Source organism: Canis lupus, chromosome 25 (genome assembly GCF_003254725.2).
Source record: "Canis lupus dingo isolate Sandy chromosome 25, ASM325472v2, whole genome shotgun sequence".
Lineage (NCBI taxonomy): Eukaryota > Metazoa > Chordata > Mammalia > Carnivora > Canidae > Canis > Canis lupus.
In genome coordinates, this window is record NC_064267.1 from 49,518,285 (window position 1) to 49,534,374 (window position 16,090).

The 16,090-nt window shown below is 65.6% G+C and overlaps 1 protein-coding gene across 10 annotated transcripts in view; it reads right to left on the reverse strand.

The window, feature by feature from the left end:
• The window catches only part of HDAC4 (histone deacetylase 4), a 273,029-nt gene that overhangs the window by 22,344 nt on the left and 234,595 nt on the right, over nucleotides 1-16,090 (reverse strand). For all 10 annotated transcript variants that reach the window (XM_049101240.1, XM_025463635.3, XM_025463633.3 and 7 more), the window contains 6 exons: nucleotides 11,058-11,104; nucleotides 7,250-7,357; nucleotides 5,209-5,264; nucleotides 3,296-3,383; nucleotides 1,384-1,503; nucleotides 334-431 (listed from right to left, as the gene is read on the reverse strand). In XM_049101240.1, coding sequence (XP_048957197.1) covers nucleotides 334-431; nucleotides 1,384-1,503; nucleotides 3,296-3,383; nucleotides 5,209-5,264; nucleotides 7,250-7,357; nucleotides 11,058-11,104 — 517 coding nt within the window. The remainder of the gene's footprint in view (nucleotides 1-333; nucleotides 432-1,383; nucleotides 1,504-3,295; nucleotides 3,384-5,208; nucleotides 5,265-7,249; nucleotides 7,358-11,057; nucleotides 11,105-16,090) is intronic.

Sequence of the window (16,090 nt, forward strand, 5' to 3'; positions counted from 1 at the left end):
GTTCCTGGTTCTCCTGAAGCCCAAGACGCCAGCTGCCAGCATGAGGGGAGGAGACACTGCCGGAGACCCCCCCCAGCCCGAAGAACCAATGTGGGGGGGGGTGAGCCCAGGAGCCCAGGGCCCTGGGTCTTCAAATCTCAGCTACGCAAACACGCGTCTCTACGAGGTGCCGTGAGGGAGGCCGGAGGGGCCGCCCCAGATGCGCCTGGGTGTGTGCGTGAAGGAGGAGCCAGGCCAAAGAACATCACTAAACCAGCAAGAGCTGGGGACGCGGAGTGGAGCTCCCCACAGCTGTACATATGCCCCCAGGGCACAGGAAGCCAGGACTCTCACCTGAAGGCCGCCAAGTACTCCGCGTCTCCCATGGGGGGGTCAAGGCCACCAGTGAAAGCCATGTTGACGTTGAAGCCCACACCTGGCCCTGTGCCCACCTGTGAAGAGAGACACTCCTATCAGAGGCCCTCACCCGGAGACCGATGGGACCACCTGACCCCGGTGGCTCCCGGGCCCTCACCCGGAGACCGATGGGACCACCTGACCCCGGTGGCTCCCGGGCCCTCACCCGGAGACCGATGGGACCACCTGACCCCGGTGGCTCCCGGGCCCTCACCCGGAGACCGATGGGACCACCTGACCCCGGTGGCTCCCGGGCCCTCACCCGGAGACCGATGGAACCACCTGACCCCAGTGGCACAAGGTGGGAGTCCAGTTCGGTGCCTGCAGCAGAGCCCGAGTGCTATGCTCTCCAGCACGTGCCCCCATCGCCCCTCACTTGCCGACATTCACAGCGGAGCGCTGTCACAGACCGCGGGGGCTCACGGCCACTCGTGGGGTGGCCGCAGGAGCAGCCCAGCGGTGTGTGCAGACGGGCAGCTCTGCACTGCAGACACCAAGAGCGGGCAGCCAGAAAGGTCTGGGACTGTCCTTCCCCACCCCCTTCCAACAAGACCCAGAGGCTGATGGACCTTTTCCCCTGGGTGTTGGGGCCCCTTTGTTCCGAGTGAGGGCCGGCTCTGCTGGGGGACCGGGTGTCACGAAGGAGGCTCTGAGCCGCCAATCCCTGTCCCATGTGTCACGACAGGTGACAGGACAGCACAAGCGCCCAAGGGACCGACCAGAGGAGTGGCCTGGAGGTGTTTCAATCGTGCAAAGCAGGCCTGCAGGAGGGGGCACCCCAGGCGTCCTCACAGGCTGCCTGGATTAGAACCAGATGTCAAGTCCGTTTTTTTGTTTGAACCTCAGAGAAAAGAAAGCCCGTGTGTACACACTTGACAGGATACGCCTGACGACGGCCTGGAATCATCCGGGGTCAAGGGGAGCACCCGTGCACCCCCGCGCTCTACCCCAGAGCAGCCCCGCTCGGCCCTGCGACGGCCCGCTCACCTCGTCCGGGGCCCCGCTGCCCGGGAAGAAGTTCCCGTCGTCGTAGCGGTGAAGGGAGATGTACAGGACGTTCGGGTCGTTGTAGAAGGCCTGCTGGGTCCCATTTCCGTGGTGCACGTCCTGGGAGAGCAGGGACAGCTGGGTCAGCACCGGCGGCCCCTCCGGGCTCCCCGCCTAGCCACGCGCCCCCAGCAGGGCCGGGGGAGGGCGGGGCCGAGGGGGCAGAGAGAAGGGGCCCGGGTGCGTCCCAGGCAGCTTCCTCGCCATCGTCCCCACGGCCACGGCCGCTCCCGGCAGAGGAAGGGGCTGGCGTTTGAGCCCTACCCCGAGGCCACGACCGTCCCGACAAAACCATCTGACCACCTTCTTGCCCCTGCCACGTCTGCGAGAAGCGAGCCGGCCACAGCTGCCCGTTGTCGAGCACACGGGAGGTGCCAGCTCTGCGCCCGACCCTGCGGAGCGGCGGGAGGCCGTCGCTCGGGCTGGGGCGACAGGTGCGCACACGGCACGGGGTTCCAGGCCCCAGGCTCCAACGACAAACTGCTCATCCTAATGACCGTGCCCACACGTTAAAGGCCCCACAGTGGGGCAGCGGGGCTTCCACGAGGCGCGAGGCCACGCACGGCCCGGGCCGGGGCAGGAGCGGGCCCCCGGGACAGGCAGCCCGCCTCACACAGCGGGCGCACGGGGGCTGCGTGCAAGGTAGCGATCTTCACACCCTGGGAACTGCTCGGTACCTGGGTCATTGTAAAAGTCACCTACGCTCATTGGAGACGACGTGGCGGGCAGCTATAAACAAGGAGCTGCAAGGACAGACACCCGACCCCACCAACCAGGAAGCCTCCACGGCTGGGGAGACACACCCCCGACTCTCGGGACGCGTGCTCTCCGTGACCGAGGCAGCCCCGCATGCGCCTGTGCTGTTTAGTGGGGCGCGGGGAGCCCGGGGTAAGTGGCCCTGTGACCGTCGACTCTGGGCGCTCTGGCCGCCCCGGGGGGTGGACTCAGGGGCTGTGAGTCACGTGGCCATGAACTGAGCCACGTGGGACGCTTCGACAGCACGGCTAGGTGCTCCCTCGGGAGGAGCTGAGGCCCGGCTCCTGGGGACGGAGGCAGGGGTGCGCTGAGGGCCGACCCTGGGCAGTTTTCCCTGGTGTCCCCAGGCCTCAGCCGTCAGGCCCCGGGACCGGCGCGCAGCACGGGGAGCCTACTGGGTGGCCGGGCTGTGTCTGCGGTTCCTTTCCCAAATGGAGAAGGGCCCCGGGGTACACACGGTAACCCCCCGGGGCATCTGCTCCTCCTTCCCCGTGGAGCAGTTATTAAATAGATCATCAGCACCAAGTGGAAAAGGGAGGAATGAAACGAGCACCCTCAGCGTCCACCCCCAGGGAAGAAGCTGCGTGACTGGCTTTGGAGTTCAGACCCCACGTGTAGCATTTCTGAACCTGAGGTCACCCTCTTGGGGCCGTGAGAAGCGACACCGCCGTGGGAGCGTGGGAGGGAGGCTACGCCGGCACGGGGTGTCGCGGGCCCAAGCGGGAAGGCGTTTCGCCAGGGGGGCCTGAGGCAGGCGGCGCCACGTGGGCTGTGGGGGAGCCGCCCACGCCCGCCGGTGGACGCGGGAGGTCGAGGCCGCCCCCCACCCGCCTCTGACAAGGTCTGAGGACCCTTCTCCGACTGCTGCCCTGAACCACACTTCTGGACGTTTCAGGGACCCGGCTGACGGCAGCTGTGGGGCGGACTCGTGACCGGTGTGAGCTTTTATCTTCTGGTTTGAGGTAGTTTCCAGAAAGGTCGGGTGCCCGAATCCAACGTCAGTGGAGGCGTTGTGCCCGCCCTGCTCTGCACACGGGACGCGGCCCGCTCGGGGCGCACGTGGGCCCCCAGCCCCCTCGGGGACGGCCCCACTTACCCAGTCCACTATGAGGGTCTTGCTCACGTCCAGCCGCTGCTGGAGAAGCTTGGCTGCGATGGCCACAGAATTAAAGTAGCAGAAGCCCCTGCAGCGAGAGGAGAGAGAGGAAAACACGGTTCCCACCGGTCCTCACACGGAAGCGCCTGCAGCCCCGTGGGGTTCGGGGTGGAGAATGCACGGCTCCCTCGACCGACGCCACCGACCCGACAGGCCCCCCACGGACGCCGCCGTGCCCCGAGGTGAGAAATCCGTTCCCGGAGCGCCCGGCAGCCGCACACTGCCCAGCATCCCGGGGCCGTGCTCCCCGCGCACGAGGTCGCCTGTGTGAGCCGCTACTGCTCATCTGTCCACGCTCAGACGTGTGACACTGATGCACACTCGCCCCCCAGAGTCTCCTTCAAGAGGCGCAGAAGCCCGCTAACAACGTGATTCACGTGTAACCAAAAATCCTCTAACTGACGTCCGCTTTGCCTGAATTACCACAAAAACAGGGAAATCTGGGCGGCTTTGTGTCGGGAATGCGGGCCAGCAACCTGCAAGGCCCCCGACGGCGGGAGGCACGGGCTGGGGAGCCGGCACCCGGAGCGGCGAGCGCACACGCATCCAAACGCCCCCAACAGCGCCTCTGTGCTCCGTCGTGGCCCGTTTGGGTTCACGCCCCAGGACAGCCAACGGCTTAGGTTCAAAGTGGAAAAGTGCCTTCAGGGGAAGGAACCACGCGGGATCCTGCTCCTGACAGCATGGAGGGTTGTGGGTTGTGGCGTCCCCGAGCCCGGTGGTTTCTGGGGAACGGGGCCACCGTCTAACTGAGGCTGCTGAAGGGAGCTTGCAGCCACTGCCCCCTCCCCGGGCACGACGGTCCTGTCTCAAGCTGCGGTCTGACGCCCTCACGCCGGGCTTTAGAGGACAGAGGGCTCCTGCTCGCCTGTGAGCCACAGCCCAGGCTCCCTCGGGAGTGCAGGCTCAGCCTGTGGTTCCCCGGCCTGGTCCTAGCTGCTCCTGCACAGGCTCCGCTGTCGCCTCCCTGCACTTCCTGGCTTCCCAGCCGTGCTCCGTCCGCTCGGTCCTTGGAACAGCCCAGATGTCACCTCTCCTACCTCTACCAGCAGCATCAATGGCCCTTCCTGTCCCCAGAGCTCGGGACACCTGCTCTCCCACGGTGCCTGTCCTGCTGCCTGACTGGTTTCCCAGGTCCCACGAGAAGGCACGTCTAGAGGCACCGGGGTGACCCAGAGGTTGAGCACCTGCCTTTGGCCCAAGGTGTGACCCCAAGGTCCTGAGATTGAGTCCTCCTGCCTCTGTCTCTGCCTCTCTCTCTGCGTCTCTCATAAATAAATACATAAAATTAAAAAAAAAAAAAGAGAGAGAAGGCACGTGTAACCCACCCCCAGGCACCCAGGCCCACAGTCATTCCCTGGCAATCTGCGAGCCACACTTGCTAGCTCGGCCAGCCCTGCAGATGTGTGCACGGTCAGGGGTACCCAAAGCCCCAAACGGGGTCCAGACGCCTGGTCCCTGGGGTCACAACCTTGAGATGTCGGCCTCATCCGTACCAAACCATAAGCAGGTCAGCTGAAGGCTGCATGTCAGGTGACCTGAGGCATTTGGTCAGAATGTTCTAGAACAGTGAAGTGCCCCATGAACTCCGTCTGGTGCAATGTAAGTCCCCACCCAACTGCTTACAGCAGAGCGAGGGACGAGAACCTCTGGACTGACGTCTGCGGGTTCCTTTCTCTTGGCCCACGGTTCGACCCGTCACCCGTCCGCAGCCCGTCCGCAAGGTCACCCACGTGGCTCGGGGCTGCACCAGCTACCTGGGGCCGTGTTTGCGCTCAGGTGCAGCCCGGCCCTTCCAGAACAGGGATCAGAAAGCGCCACAGCCCGCCCGTCGCGGCCGCGTGTCTACTCACATGGGCGTGCTCTCCTCCGCGTGATGTCCTGGAGGGCGGACCACGGCAAAGCCGTTCTGCGCACGACGCCAGACGGGGGAGGGGGCGGAGAAACAGGGAGGAAGAGAGGAAGAGGGTTCACGTCAGTGAGAACAGGAGCACGGCCCACACCGCCGGGGGGCTCCGGCTGCGCGCGAGGGCACAGACTCGCACATCTGGGTCACGGACACGGGACGGGCCCTAGGGCTGTCCGCACCTCAGCGACGCCTGGGGCCCTGCTTTGAAGAGGTCCTCTGGCGGTCACGGTTACTGGGTAAGACGTGAATTTGTCCCTGATGGTTTATCTCTGCTGGAGCTGCTTAGCTCAGGGACCTGGCAGGAGAGGACGGGCTCCCTGGGCCCCCTCTGCTCAACACCAGTGTCCCCAAGAAGCCACTGATGGGAACCCTGGGTGCAGAGAAGGTGCAAGAGGCTCACCCCAGGGGCTCCAGCCTGGGTCCGGCCTTAATGGAAGCATCTCAGCTCCCAGGGGTGGGGGGGGGTGGGCATCGCAGAAACGAACCACCCACTGCTTGGAAGCAGCAGCCCCCGCCCCTGAGTCACTGAGGCTTGGACGAGCCGTCTGTAAACCGCTCTGTAGCCTCAGAAACAAAAAAGGACTTAAATGGGCAGCTCGCGTCTGGCCAGCGGGAAGCTGTGGGGTCACGGCTGGGAACAGCGCCCCCAGGGCTGGCGCGCTGGCAGTGATGACGGGGCTGGGGCGGCGGAGCTCAGCCTGCTGCAGGGACAGCTCCGGACGGACAGGGTGATGGACACACCGATGGGGCCCCCACCTCTGGCACTCTCAATGCCGCAGGACCAGCCTGTCCCCGCACAGCGGTCCCGGGAGGGCAGGCTGCGACCCCTGGGGTCCCCGTGCCCAGGGGGCCTGTTCTCCTAATCCTAACACTCGCTTTGCGTTTCTTGCTGTGCTGACAGCCGTACCATGGTGCAGGGCGGTGCGGTGCCTGCCTGTGCTGGGGAGAGGTCGGCAGTGCCAGGAAAAGGGCACTTGGTGAGCGTCTCCACCACACACGTGCAGCAGACGGGCTCCCAAGAACGTGTGACGATGCAATAACATTTATGGCTCTCCCTAAACCCCTGCCCCTGAACACGCGCCTCCTAACAGCTCGAGTGAGCAAAGGGGAGGGACGGGCCAGTGCACGTGGGGCCAGCCCACGGGCGGTGTGGTCAGGGGCAAGACTTGAGCCTTCGGGTGAGGACGAGAAGTTCGGCGGACGCGCACCCTGAGCGCCCCCCGCACTCGGAGGGCCTTCCTGGTGAGGTGCGCGCCGGTATTAACGGTTTCAAAAATCAGTGGTGCCCTAGATACCGCGTTCCAGACTCGGTGGAGATGCTGGAAGGTCTACACGATTCAAGGAGCCCGAGTTTCCAAACGAGGAGCACCCTGTGTTGCAGAAGCCAGGTGTGGAGAGAGGCCCCGCTCAGCCTGCCACACCAGCGGGCTTCTGTGTGAGAAGGAAGGGCTCCCTGCCACGGATTCGGGGTCCACGCGGCCGCTGACCTTCAAGAAGCCGCACGCGTGGGACTGCGGTGGAGCCTCAGAGCAGAATCCCCACAACTACCCGAGAAAGCTGCGCACACACGCGCCTTTGCCCAGTCCTAGATCCGGTGTCAGGCCGGGTCCCTCTACGCGCTTCTACCAAAGGGTCGCCAGAGACGGAGGCAGCAGCGGGTCGGGGTCGGCGGCTCGTCTACTGAGACCTGGACGCCGCTATTACGTCCACGTTAACGAGTGTGTTTTTAAGAACCTTGGTCTTCATCTCCAGCGTGGCCCGTGGGGAGGACACCCTCGCACACGAGAGCTCCCGGGCTGTTCAACCACGGGGACAACCAACCCCGGGGACCCCTGCACCGCCGCGTGTGTTACCAGCGCGGGCGACGCTGCCGTGGATCAGCAGGGACTCTCCCCAGGCACCGTCCCCGGTGCAGAGGGACCCCAGGGCGCTGAGCCCCACCCGCGCCCCCAGGAGAGCCCCGTTTCTGCAGGGTCCCCACCGACCTTCAGCTCCCCGGTGGCCACCTTGAAGACCAGCTCCACCACGCAGCCCACGGCCAGGCGCGCCGCCCCCGACGAGTGCACCTCGTTCCATATGGTGTCGCTGTCCACCTGTGGAGACAGGGGCCCTGCGTGAGGCTGAGGCGATGTCTCGGGGGCGTCACCCCTGCGCCCCACACCTGCGGGGGCCGTGCGGGGGTCGGGGGGCCTGCGAGGCCTGTGGGCTCTGCCTCTGAAATTCTAGCCCGGAGCCGCTCGCCTCTTTTACTAATGATACGACACACACAACTCACATTCGGGCTTTTTTTTTTTTTTTTTTTAAGATATGCCAACAAATTCTAAATAGGGAAAGAACCGTAGATGCAGCAGGGATGAGGCGTGTGTGACGTCAGCCCCTCCCGAGGAGCCACTGCTTTCCTCCGCTGCTCGGATGTGCTCAGGCTCAGGGCGACCGTGTCACCGTCACCAGGCCTCTTGCTGGTTAGGTTTCACCGCGAGCCCAGGGGAGCGACAGTAACGGCCGCAGGATGAGGCCTAAGGGTGGGAATCAGAGTCTCTCCACAGGACGACTTGCCTTCGTGCAGAGTGGGAGTGGGGAGCCTCCCTCGGGGCCACGCACCACTCTGCCCGGGTCTCTGTTCCACCTCAAACAGGGCAATGTGTGTGGCACGAACACGTCCGGGTAACTTCTGCTTGTGTGCTCGTTTATCTGGTTACGTAGGCACGTTAGATGTTTGTTTGTTTTTTTTTTTTTTTCCTACAGCCCTGGCCAATGTGGGCATTAGAGAAGACCAAGAAATTTCGGCAGCCAGCCCTGCATGTCAGCTGGGACGGGATCAGAGGGAGCAGATGGAGCACGCAGCCCCCGGTGCCAGGCCAGGGCATCTGGGCACCATCACACTCACGCGCCCGCCCTCCGTGGGGATGCACGCAGCCTAGCGAAGGTTCTGAGGCGCTGGGCATCTGCAGCCCGGTCACCTGTAGCGCGTCGGCCAAGCGTACGTGAGAGCCGCTGCTTCCCATATCAACCTCCTCGAGCACTGAATGCTTTGGGAGTGCAGGGACGGAGGCCGGGCAGCGGCACGCGGAGGTGCCCACCCAGGTCCCTCCAGGCGCGCCCAGGCCCCTGCCCACCTGACGGAGACACCGATCATTACGTGGGGCGGATGGATTTCCTCCAGTGAACTCTTGAAGCTTCATCTTCAAAGCAAGATGATTGAAAATACATTTATGAGGGGTTCAAGCCGTTTCCGGAGGAGTGTTGCCCTGTGAGGGCTGTTCTTTCCAATGACCGAACCTCTGTGTTCTTTAAATAGCTTCCAAATGTCCAGAGAGCGCTCTGCGCTTTGCCGACTCTCCGCGGCATTAATATTCAACTTTCAAAGCCCGGCTTCTGTTGTAAATAATACTGTGCTGCTCTTCGCGGAAGCGGCCGTTCAAACGCACGGTCCTGGGCCAGCTCCTTCGGCCGCAGAGCCCACTCCCGAAAATCGAAGGGGACAGTCCCCGAGCGAGAGTGGCGGACGGAGCCCGGCAGCTCCTGCGCCTTCCGCAAGGGTGAGGATGTCCGGGGCAGGTGCACCAGAGGCCGCTCCCCTGAGGACCGCTCGGATTAGTTCTCCCTAGGAGGTGCGGATTTGGGTCTTGTGCCTGAACCAGGGCCGGGAGGGAGGATGGACGGTGCTCCGCACGCTTCGCCAGGTCTCTGTGCGTGGGCACAAGAGGCCCCGTGATGTCCTGCCCAGAGTGAGGGACAGGGTCTGTGGCTGCCACTGCTCAGAGAGCCCAACGCGACTTCCCGCTGCTTCAGGGCCTGAGTCCTCCAGCGCCCCACGGGGACCGGACCAGCCTGGGATGGTTCCAGGAGCACCGGGCCCTGCCGAGGGGCAGGGGGTAGGACATTCACTGAGGCAGGAGTGGCAGCCACAGCAGAGAGCAGAAGGCCTGCTCCGCTTTCTTACGGGAACGACAGGAACGAGCTGAGGAAGACGTGGAGGATGCTTCCTGCAGGGATTTAAGGCTCGTGCTGGGGAAGGGGTGGCCAGTTGTGGGCACATCGTGGCCCCGGGGAGCCATGCAGCTGGGGGCACAGCCCTAGGGCACCAAGGGCACTGAGGGCCAGCGAGGGGTGGAGGGGGATCCAGCCACACCAGGTCCCCTCGAGGGGAAATGGGATCATCAGGAGGTGAGCAAAGCACAAGTCGCTTTGAACAAAGGTTACGGGGCTCAAAGCCTCTCCTGAGCACAGTTAAGGAGACAGGAGCTGGCGCGTAACCTTAAAACACCATCACACACACCCTAAATGTTAACTTGGACTTTCAGGAGAGGCGCAGCAGCCTCCTCCTGCCTGCGTCATCGCCACAGCGCCCACGCTCCCACCCACACTCTGGCTCCTGAGGTCTCCTTTGCATTCCTGACCCCTGAGGGGTGGCCCCCGCACGGGTGACATGGAGCCCCCACGAGCAACGTGCGCCTCCGCCCTCCCGGGAGAGAGGTGATCCTGGCACAGCATCCAGAGAGAACCACCCCGGAACCCCCCCACGGCTCACGCTCCCTCTGGCCCCACTTGGACCTGGTGGGATTTTGCACGGCTCCCCGCTCTGGAGGCCTGCGTGCCTGGACGTGAAGGTGGGTGCTGGCCAGCCTGCAGGGGCTCGGATCTGGATGCACACTTGGGTGGGGCGGGGGTGGGGGCGGGGGGGGGGGGCTGCCTGGCTCCAGGCCCTGGGGCCGACTGCAGCTTTCATTTGCAAATTTTAAATCCTGCCTCGCACAGCACTGCTGGCTGCAGGGCAGCCGAATCCAAGCCTTTTCAAGTCTGGCCAAAAATTTGCCCCGAATTAAGAGATTGCAGCCTACTTACAATACAAAATAAAATAACTCTAGGGGGCTTGGTGGTGGTATGAGTAAATGCCGTTTATTCTCTTTCTGACGGGATAATTTTCAAAGCAGCGAGTTTTGTAAAGACTCAGGAAGAAAACAATTTTGTTTCATTTCCATAACAGAATCCAGACCTCGAGCTTCACCCTGCGATCTGTAATTAGGCACACACTCTGCCGCCGCGCAGCTCCGGGCCGGGCGGCTTTGTGGTCCTCGCGTCTGTCCGGCCTCGCTAGCGCCGGGGGCCGGAACCCCGAGGCCGCAGGTCCCCGGGCGACGGGACGACGCAGGGACTTGCCCTCAGGGCCCGGGGCCTGCTCTCGCTGCACCCCGCCCCCATCCCAGGCGACAGGAGCCGGGAGCTCGCTCGGGCTGCGGACACCTGACCTCTGCGGCAACGAGGGACCGGCCAAACGAGGGACCGGCCAGATGGCGGGGTCCTTCCCGGCTCAGCATCCCCCCAGGGGCCGGGAGGGCCGCCTCTCCTCCCGTCTACCGGGCGCGCCTGCCTAAGGGCGCTGTGGCTCCTGGAAGAGCAGCGAACCCCCGGGCTGGCGGCTGCACGTGGCCCGCGAACACCCCGCTCCCCGTCCTCGGCCTCACCCGGGGCTTCGGGCCGGCAGAGGGCACTTGCTCTACCGAGTCGAGCGGGCTCTTCCCCGCAGGTGAGGAGGGGCCAGCGACCCGCACACAGAGGGTTCCCCGAGGCGGGCACGGGCGCCCACGGCCTTCCCAGAGGAGGCGGCCCCAGCCCGGCCCCTGGGCCTCTGAACCACACGTGCTGCGTGGGGCAGCCCCGCCCGTCAGGCCCCGTTTATGGAAAACACCTGGCAGCAATTATCCACTCGGCGGAAAACAGGGCAGCGATGTCTGCGGCCACCGGGACCCGAGAACAAACAGGACATTATTTACACATTAAAGCAGTACTTACCCCGACACCACCGCAGGGCAGCCTGACGAACACCGACGTTAGCGAGCCTGCGGGGAGAAGGACAGCGGAGGTCAGGGGGCAAGGTCACGGGCGCCCCGCCTGCACGGAGCCCAGGAGGGGGGCCTGGGAACAGGGCGCAAGCGGTGCCCGGCACTCGGGGGACACACACCATATCCATGCACCAAGGAGCAAAGTGGTTCCACAACGGGTCACCGTGTGGCCCGGGCTGCGTGGGGACAGCTCCCGTGGAGTGACGCGGACGTCTGCAGGAGCAGCCAGTGCTCTGGGGTGTGGGGGGCACCCGGGGGGGGCTCCTTCCAGCCTGAGCTCACGGGCATCACACACGACCACAACCACAAGGGCTGTGTCCCGAGCTAATCTCGCTGTTGACAGCCCGACCCGCTTCTCAGTGAGCTTCCCTGCGGCCCTCAGGCTCCCAGGTTCTGGGGCTCTGGCCGCCCTCCCCCGCGGGAAACGGCGATAGGCCCCGAATTCAACACCTGCGGTGCGCCCTTCAGACGCGGAGGGATCTCGTGGGCACGTGAACAGCCACAGCCCCCTCCCCATTTATAGATGGCCCCGGTCCAGGTGGACCCTGCGGGAGCTGGCCTTCGGAGGCCTTCCCCGGCCCGACACAGGCGAGCGCCCGCCCCCACGGGCTCAGGACCCGGTGACAAAGCAGCGACTGTCCTCTTCCTCAGTGTGACCCAGGGCTGGCTGGCCACCAGCATAAGACCCATGTGTTCCAAGGGAGAGGCGCCCCTCCAGGTGTAAGGCCTCGGATCCACGCGGTGCCGTCCCTCCAGGAGCTGACCCCAGGACAGCCTCTGTCTGCTGCCCCTCCCCCCTTACACCCGGGCCCCCGGCCCCCCTGCCCTTCTCAGCAGGTTCCAGCTTCAGACTCCACCCTCCAGGCCTGGCCGAGCTGTGCCCACGGAGGGCAGGCCCACTCCCGACACCTCCCGCCCGACCCAGAACGGCAGCTCCCGCGCGATGCTCAGGGATCACATGACTGGCACCACGGACGAGAACAGGTGTCAGGTCAGGGACCCGGCCTGTGCCCACCTCACCCTGACTCCCAGTGTGGACCACACCGGGCACCCAGCCACCCAGGGCCTTTCACGCCCCAGGCTCCAGCCGCCCGCACCCTCCTGCTGCTCCCGGGATGCTCACGCTCACCTCGGGCCACGGCGCCCACCGGGGCCAGCCCTCCCCCGCTGCCCCTGCAAGGCCTGGATGCGGGGTCCCAGCCCAGACCTGCTTCTCCCTGCGCCCCCGCCAAGACCCTCAGTGCCATGTCTCGCTCAGGGCCACTGCCTGGATCCGTGGCCCTGCTGCCTCGTCGCCTTCCCGACGGGCCCGGTGAGGTGGGGGCCGGTCTGCCCTCTCCGTGCTCACTGCTAGCCCACGGCCGGCAACAGGCAGACCTGTGAGGGGTGGGGGCCGGGCCCGCCAGGAGGAGGCGGGATGCCCGGGAGGGTGGCTCCCGAGGGCTTGCTCGGCCTGAACCGTGACCCTCTGCAGGGCCACCAGGGGCGGGGGGCGGCAGGGAGCAGGCCGGGGCAGGAGAGGCGGAGACGCAAGTCCGTTGCGGGCCTGCTTTGCCGCGTGTCCCCCCGCCTAACGGCCCAGGCCATGGAGCAGATCCCGGCGGGGGCAGTGGCAGCCCAGCCTTCAAGATGCCCGTGGCCCCGGGCGGCCCTGGGGCTGGAGCGGCCTCACGATGGCTTCTTCTCCCACCACGGCCGCTTCCAAGCAGGAATGTGGCGCTGGGCCGTGGAAGGGTTTTCTCCCAGATAACTCACGGGTCCGTGTGTGTGACTGTTCACACGTGTGTGCCCGGGGCCTCTAGACACCGGATTTCTGTTTTTGAAACGAGAGTCAATCCTGTCTATGCCGAAAACACAACTCCCCGACGTGTTCTGACTCGGCTCATTATCCAGCCATCCGAGATCGACATGGCTCACGAGCGTCCCGGGTGGGCGGTGAGCACGGCGCTCTGCGCAGGGAGGCCCTTCCAGAAGCTGCTGCTCAGGTGCACGGCCACTCGGTGCAGCTCATCTCCGCCCGGACCGAGCCTCTGCTCGCCCGTGGCCCCCTCTGGCCGCTGTGGTTTGGGGCCACCATCCCCTAGGCGAGGCCACAGCCGTCCAGGTGGAGGTGGTGGCTGGTGGAGGGCCCCCTGTTTTCCCGTCACGGCGGCTGCAGAGAGAGGCCCTGGGAGGCCCGCGGGCGTGGGGCAGGCCTGGCGTTCCTCCGGCGCGACCGCCGCTCCTCTCTCGGCCCTTCCCCAGCCCTGCCAGGCTCCCCTTCCAGCTGCTGCCGTCGGGAGGCACCCGGACCTCGGGGAACGTCGAGGGCTGGGGCGCACACCTCCGGCGTCCGCGGCCCCGTCTGCAGGGCGCTGCTACCTCGGTGACCACGCAGGGCTTCCCGCACACGCCTTAGAAATTGGGGGATTCCATACACAGAGGGCGGGAGCTCACACCGTAGTGCTCAGGTGCCCGGTCAGGGTTACGTGAGCGACGCCTGAGGTCACCGCAACTTGACTACGTCTGGAGCAGCCGGACTGTCGTCGGGACTCCTGGCTCGGACAATTATCACAAGTCTAAAAACCGGTCTCGAGGGGAGAGAGGGTAACTGTGTAGGTGTCCTCGTAGCCATGACAATGGTCTTAAAACAGTGTTTAGCACAAAAGAAAAAGGAAACAGGACGACGTAGGCTATCACCGCTGCACGCTACACGCACTCCCGACGTGCGCCTGGCAACACAGAAGTGACCACGAAATAGTCAGAGGGCTGCATCAGGGCGCGTCCGGGCGGGGGAGAGGCAGGTGTGAGGACAGCGAGGCACATTTCAGCAGAGGCCGGAGAGCACAGGGGGCCTGGGGGCACCGGTGATGTGGGCCCGACCCGACGGGGGGCAGACCCACCGGTGACCGGGGCCCAGGAGCAGCCAAGGAAGGGTCCGTGCGGGGAAGGCTCCAGGCCCTGCTGGCGACGCCCGCCCCTCTCTCGCCCAAAGGCCCCACATGCGCCTCGTCCCTCCCTTCTCGTCATCTGTCCCCCGACTCTGAAACCAGCTCAGGGACCTAGTGCAGCGGCCTGCTGGTGCGCTCCAGCCCTCTACCCCGGCTCGGGCGCAGATCACCCTCCCCCCATCCATCGTCTCCAGTTCCGGGCACGCAGGTGCCAAAGGCCTGGTGGTGATGGCCGTGGGGCGGCCACGGATGCCGCACAGCCTGCTGGAGCACAGCCCACGCCGGAGCCTCTGTGACGGCCGGTGCTGCTGACTGAGGCCGTCTGGCCAGCTCCCGGTGACCCCGAGGCCAGGGGGTTGCGGCTTCTGGGCCTTGGCAGCCCTGACGACATCATGGGGCCCGCGGGCTCCGCTCCCGCGCTGGAGGACAGCACTCAGGCCGCCGAGGTGCCGCCCTGGGAGGAGCGGTGTTTCCCGGGGATCCCGCAGGACCCTGGGGACCGGGCCGACCTGCCCATCACGCCTGCTGGCCTACACGCGGCCTCCTTGCTCAGCTCCTCCCGCTGTCCGCGTCCTCGGAGGTTCCTTTCTGAACCTCTGGCTGGCCCCAGCCGAGGCCCTGCCCTCGGGGCGCAGCTGGCACCCATCTCATTCCTGGACATTTGCTGCTGGGTTCCCATGGTCCCGTCCTGGGAGCTGGCGGCTCAGATCTCCCGCCCTCTGCACACGTCCTGCTCCGTGACCCCCGGGGTGAGGCCTCTGGGTGTCCCCGACGCCCTCACAGCTGCCTTTCGGGGGGCGTTCTGCAGTCCACACCGTAAACACCCCGTGACTCGAGGGACAGAGTGCACCAGCACCCGCTTCGCCACGGGGAGCTGGGACGGTCCCCTGTCCCAGGCCCGCGGTCCCCACACTTCTCCCTATGGTTCCACCCCCTACATTTACCCTAAAACACAAGGGCTGGGCTTTGAAAAACCCAGGAGCAAGAACAAATCTTGCCGTGTAAGCAGAGGACAGAAGAGCCTCGGTGAGGTGATGGGTCCCATGACGGGCAGGCTGGAGGGGGTCTCCGGGTCACACCCTGGACGGGCTACGGACCAGACCCGCACGTGGCCGGGGGGGGAGGGGGTGGCTCTGGATGTCCTTCTGAGCCCACTAGGTCGCAGCCCCACGTCCGGGGATGGATGTCTTGGGTGGCAGAAATGAGCCCCCTGCCAGTGCAGGCGGCAGGGCCTGGACGGGGTAAGAGGAAGCCCCAGGGGACCCTGGCCCCGGCCCACTGGTGGGTTCTCAGCCACACTGCTCCAGGCTGTTCCAGATGCTTCTATGTGGGGAACACAGCCAGCTCCTAGGCCCTCTCCTCCACCCCATGGGGCGGGCTGGGCGAGACTTACGCGTGACGTCCTGACACCTGGTGTGACGGTGTAACTAGGTGGGCTTGGAGGCAGTCAGGTCATGGGGGTGGCGCCCTTGTGACGGGTCAGCGCCTTACAAAGGTGACCCCACCAGGCTCCCTGCCCTCGGCCCCCGGGGAGGACACAGCGGGGCCTGTAGTCTGAAGAGCCCTCGCCTGCTGCGTGGCCCCAGACCCCAGCCCTCCGGCCTTCCAGGACTGTGAGCCGTGGACGGTCACGGCAGCCGGAACAGACGGGGCAGGCCTGGCTCTCCTGCCCGGGCCCAGCGTCCACCCCGGCGGCCTGGAGGGGCATGTGTGCAGGTGCCTCTGCTCCTGCTCCTGGTCACCCTTGCTGGCCGGGTCAAGGCCTCGGGCTGGAACAAGTCTGTGCCCAGAACTGGCGAGGCAGCACTGTCGTCATGGGGCGTTGGCCCCCGAGTGTGGAATTCCCCCCCCCCCCCCCCCCCCCCCCGTTCCATGACTGTCCCTGCTGCTCCCCAGAGGGTCTGGGCGGCCATGGCGCCCGTGGTTCTGGGGCTGGCTCGTGATTGCTCCAAGACGCCCTCCTGCTCCCCTCTCGCGAGCCCCTGGAGCCCCCGCAGCCAGCCCGCTCCCTGGAGCCCTGACTCTTCCTCCCGTGACTGTCTGGTGCGACTTT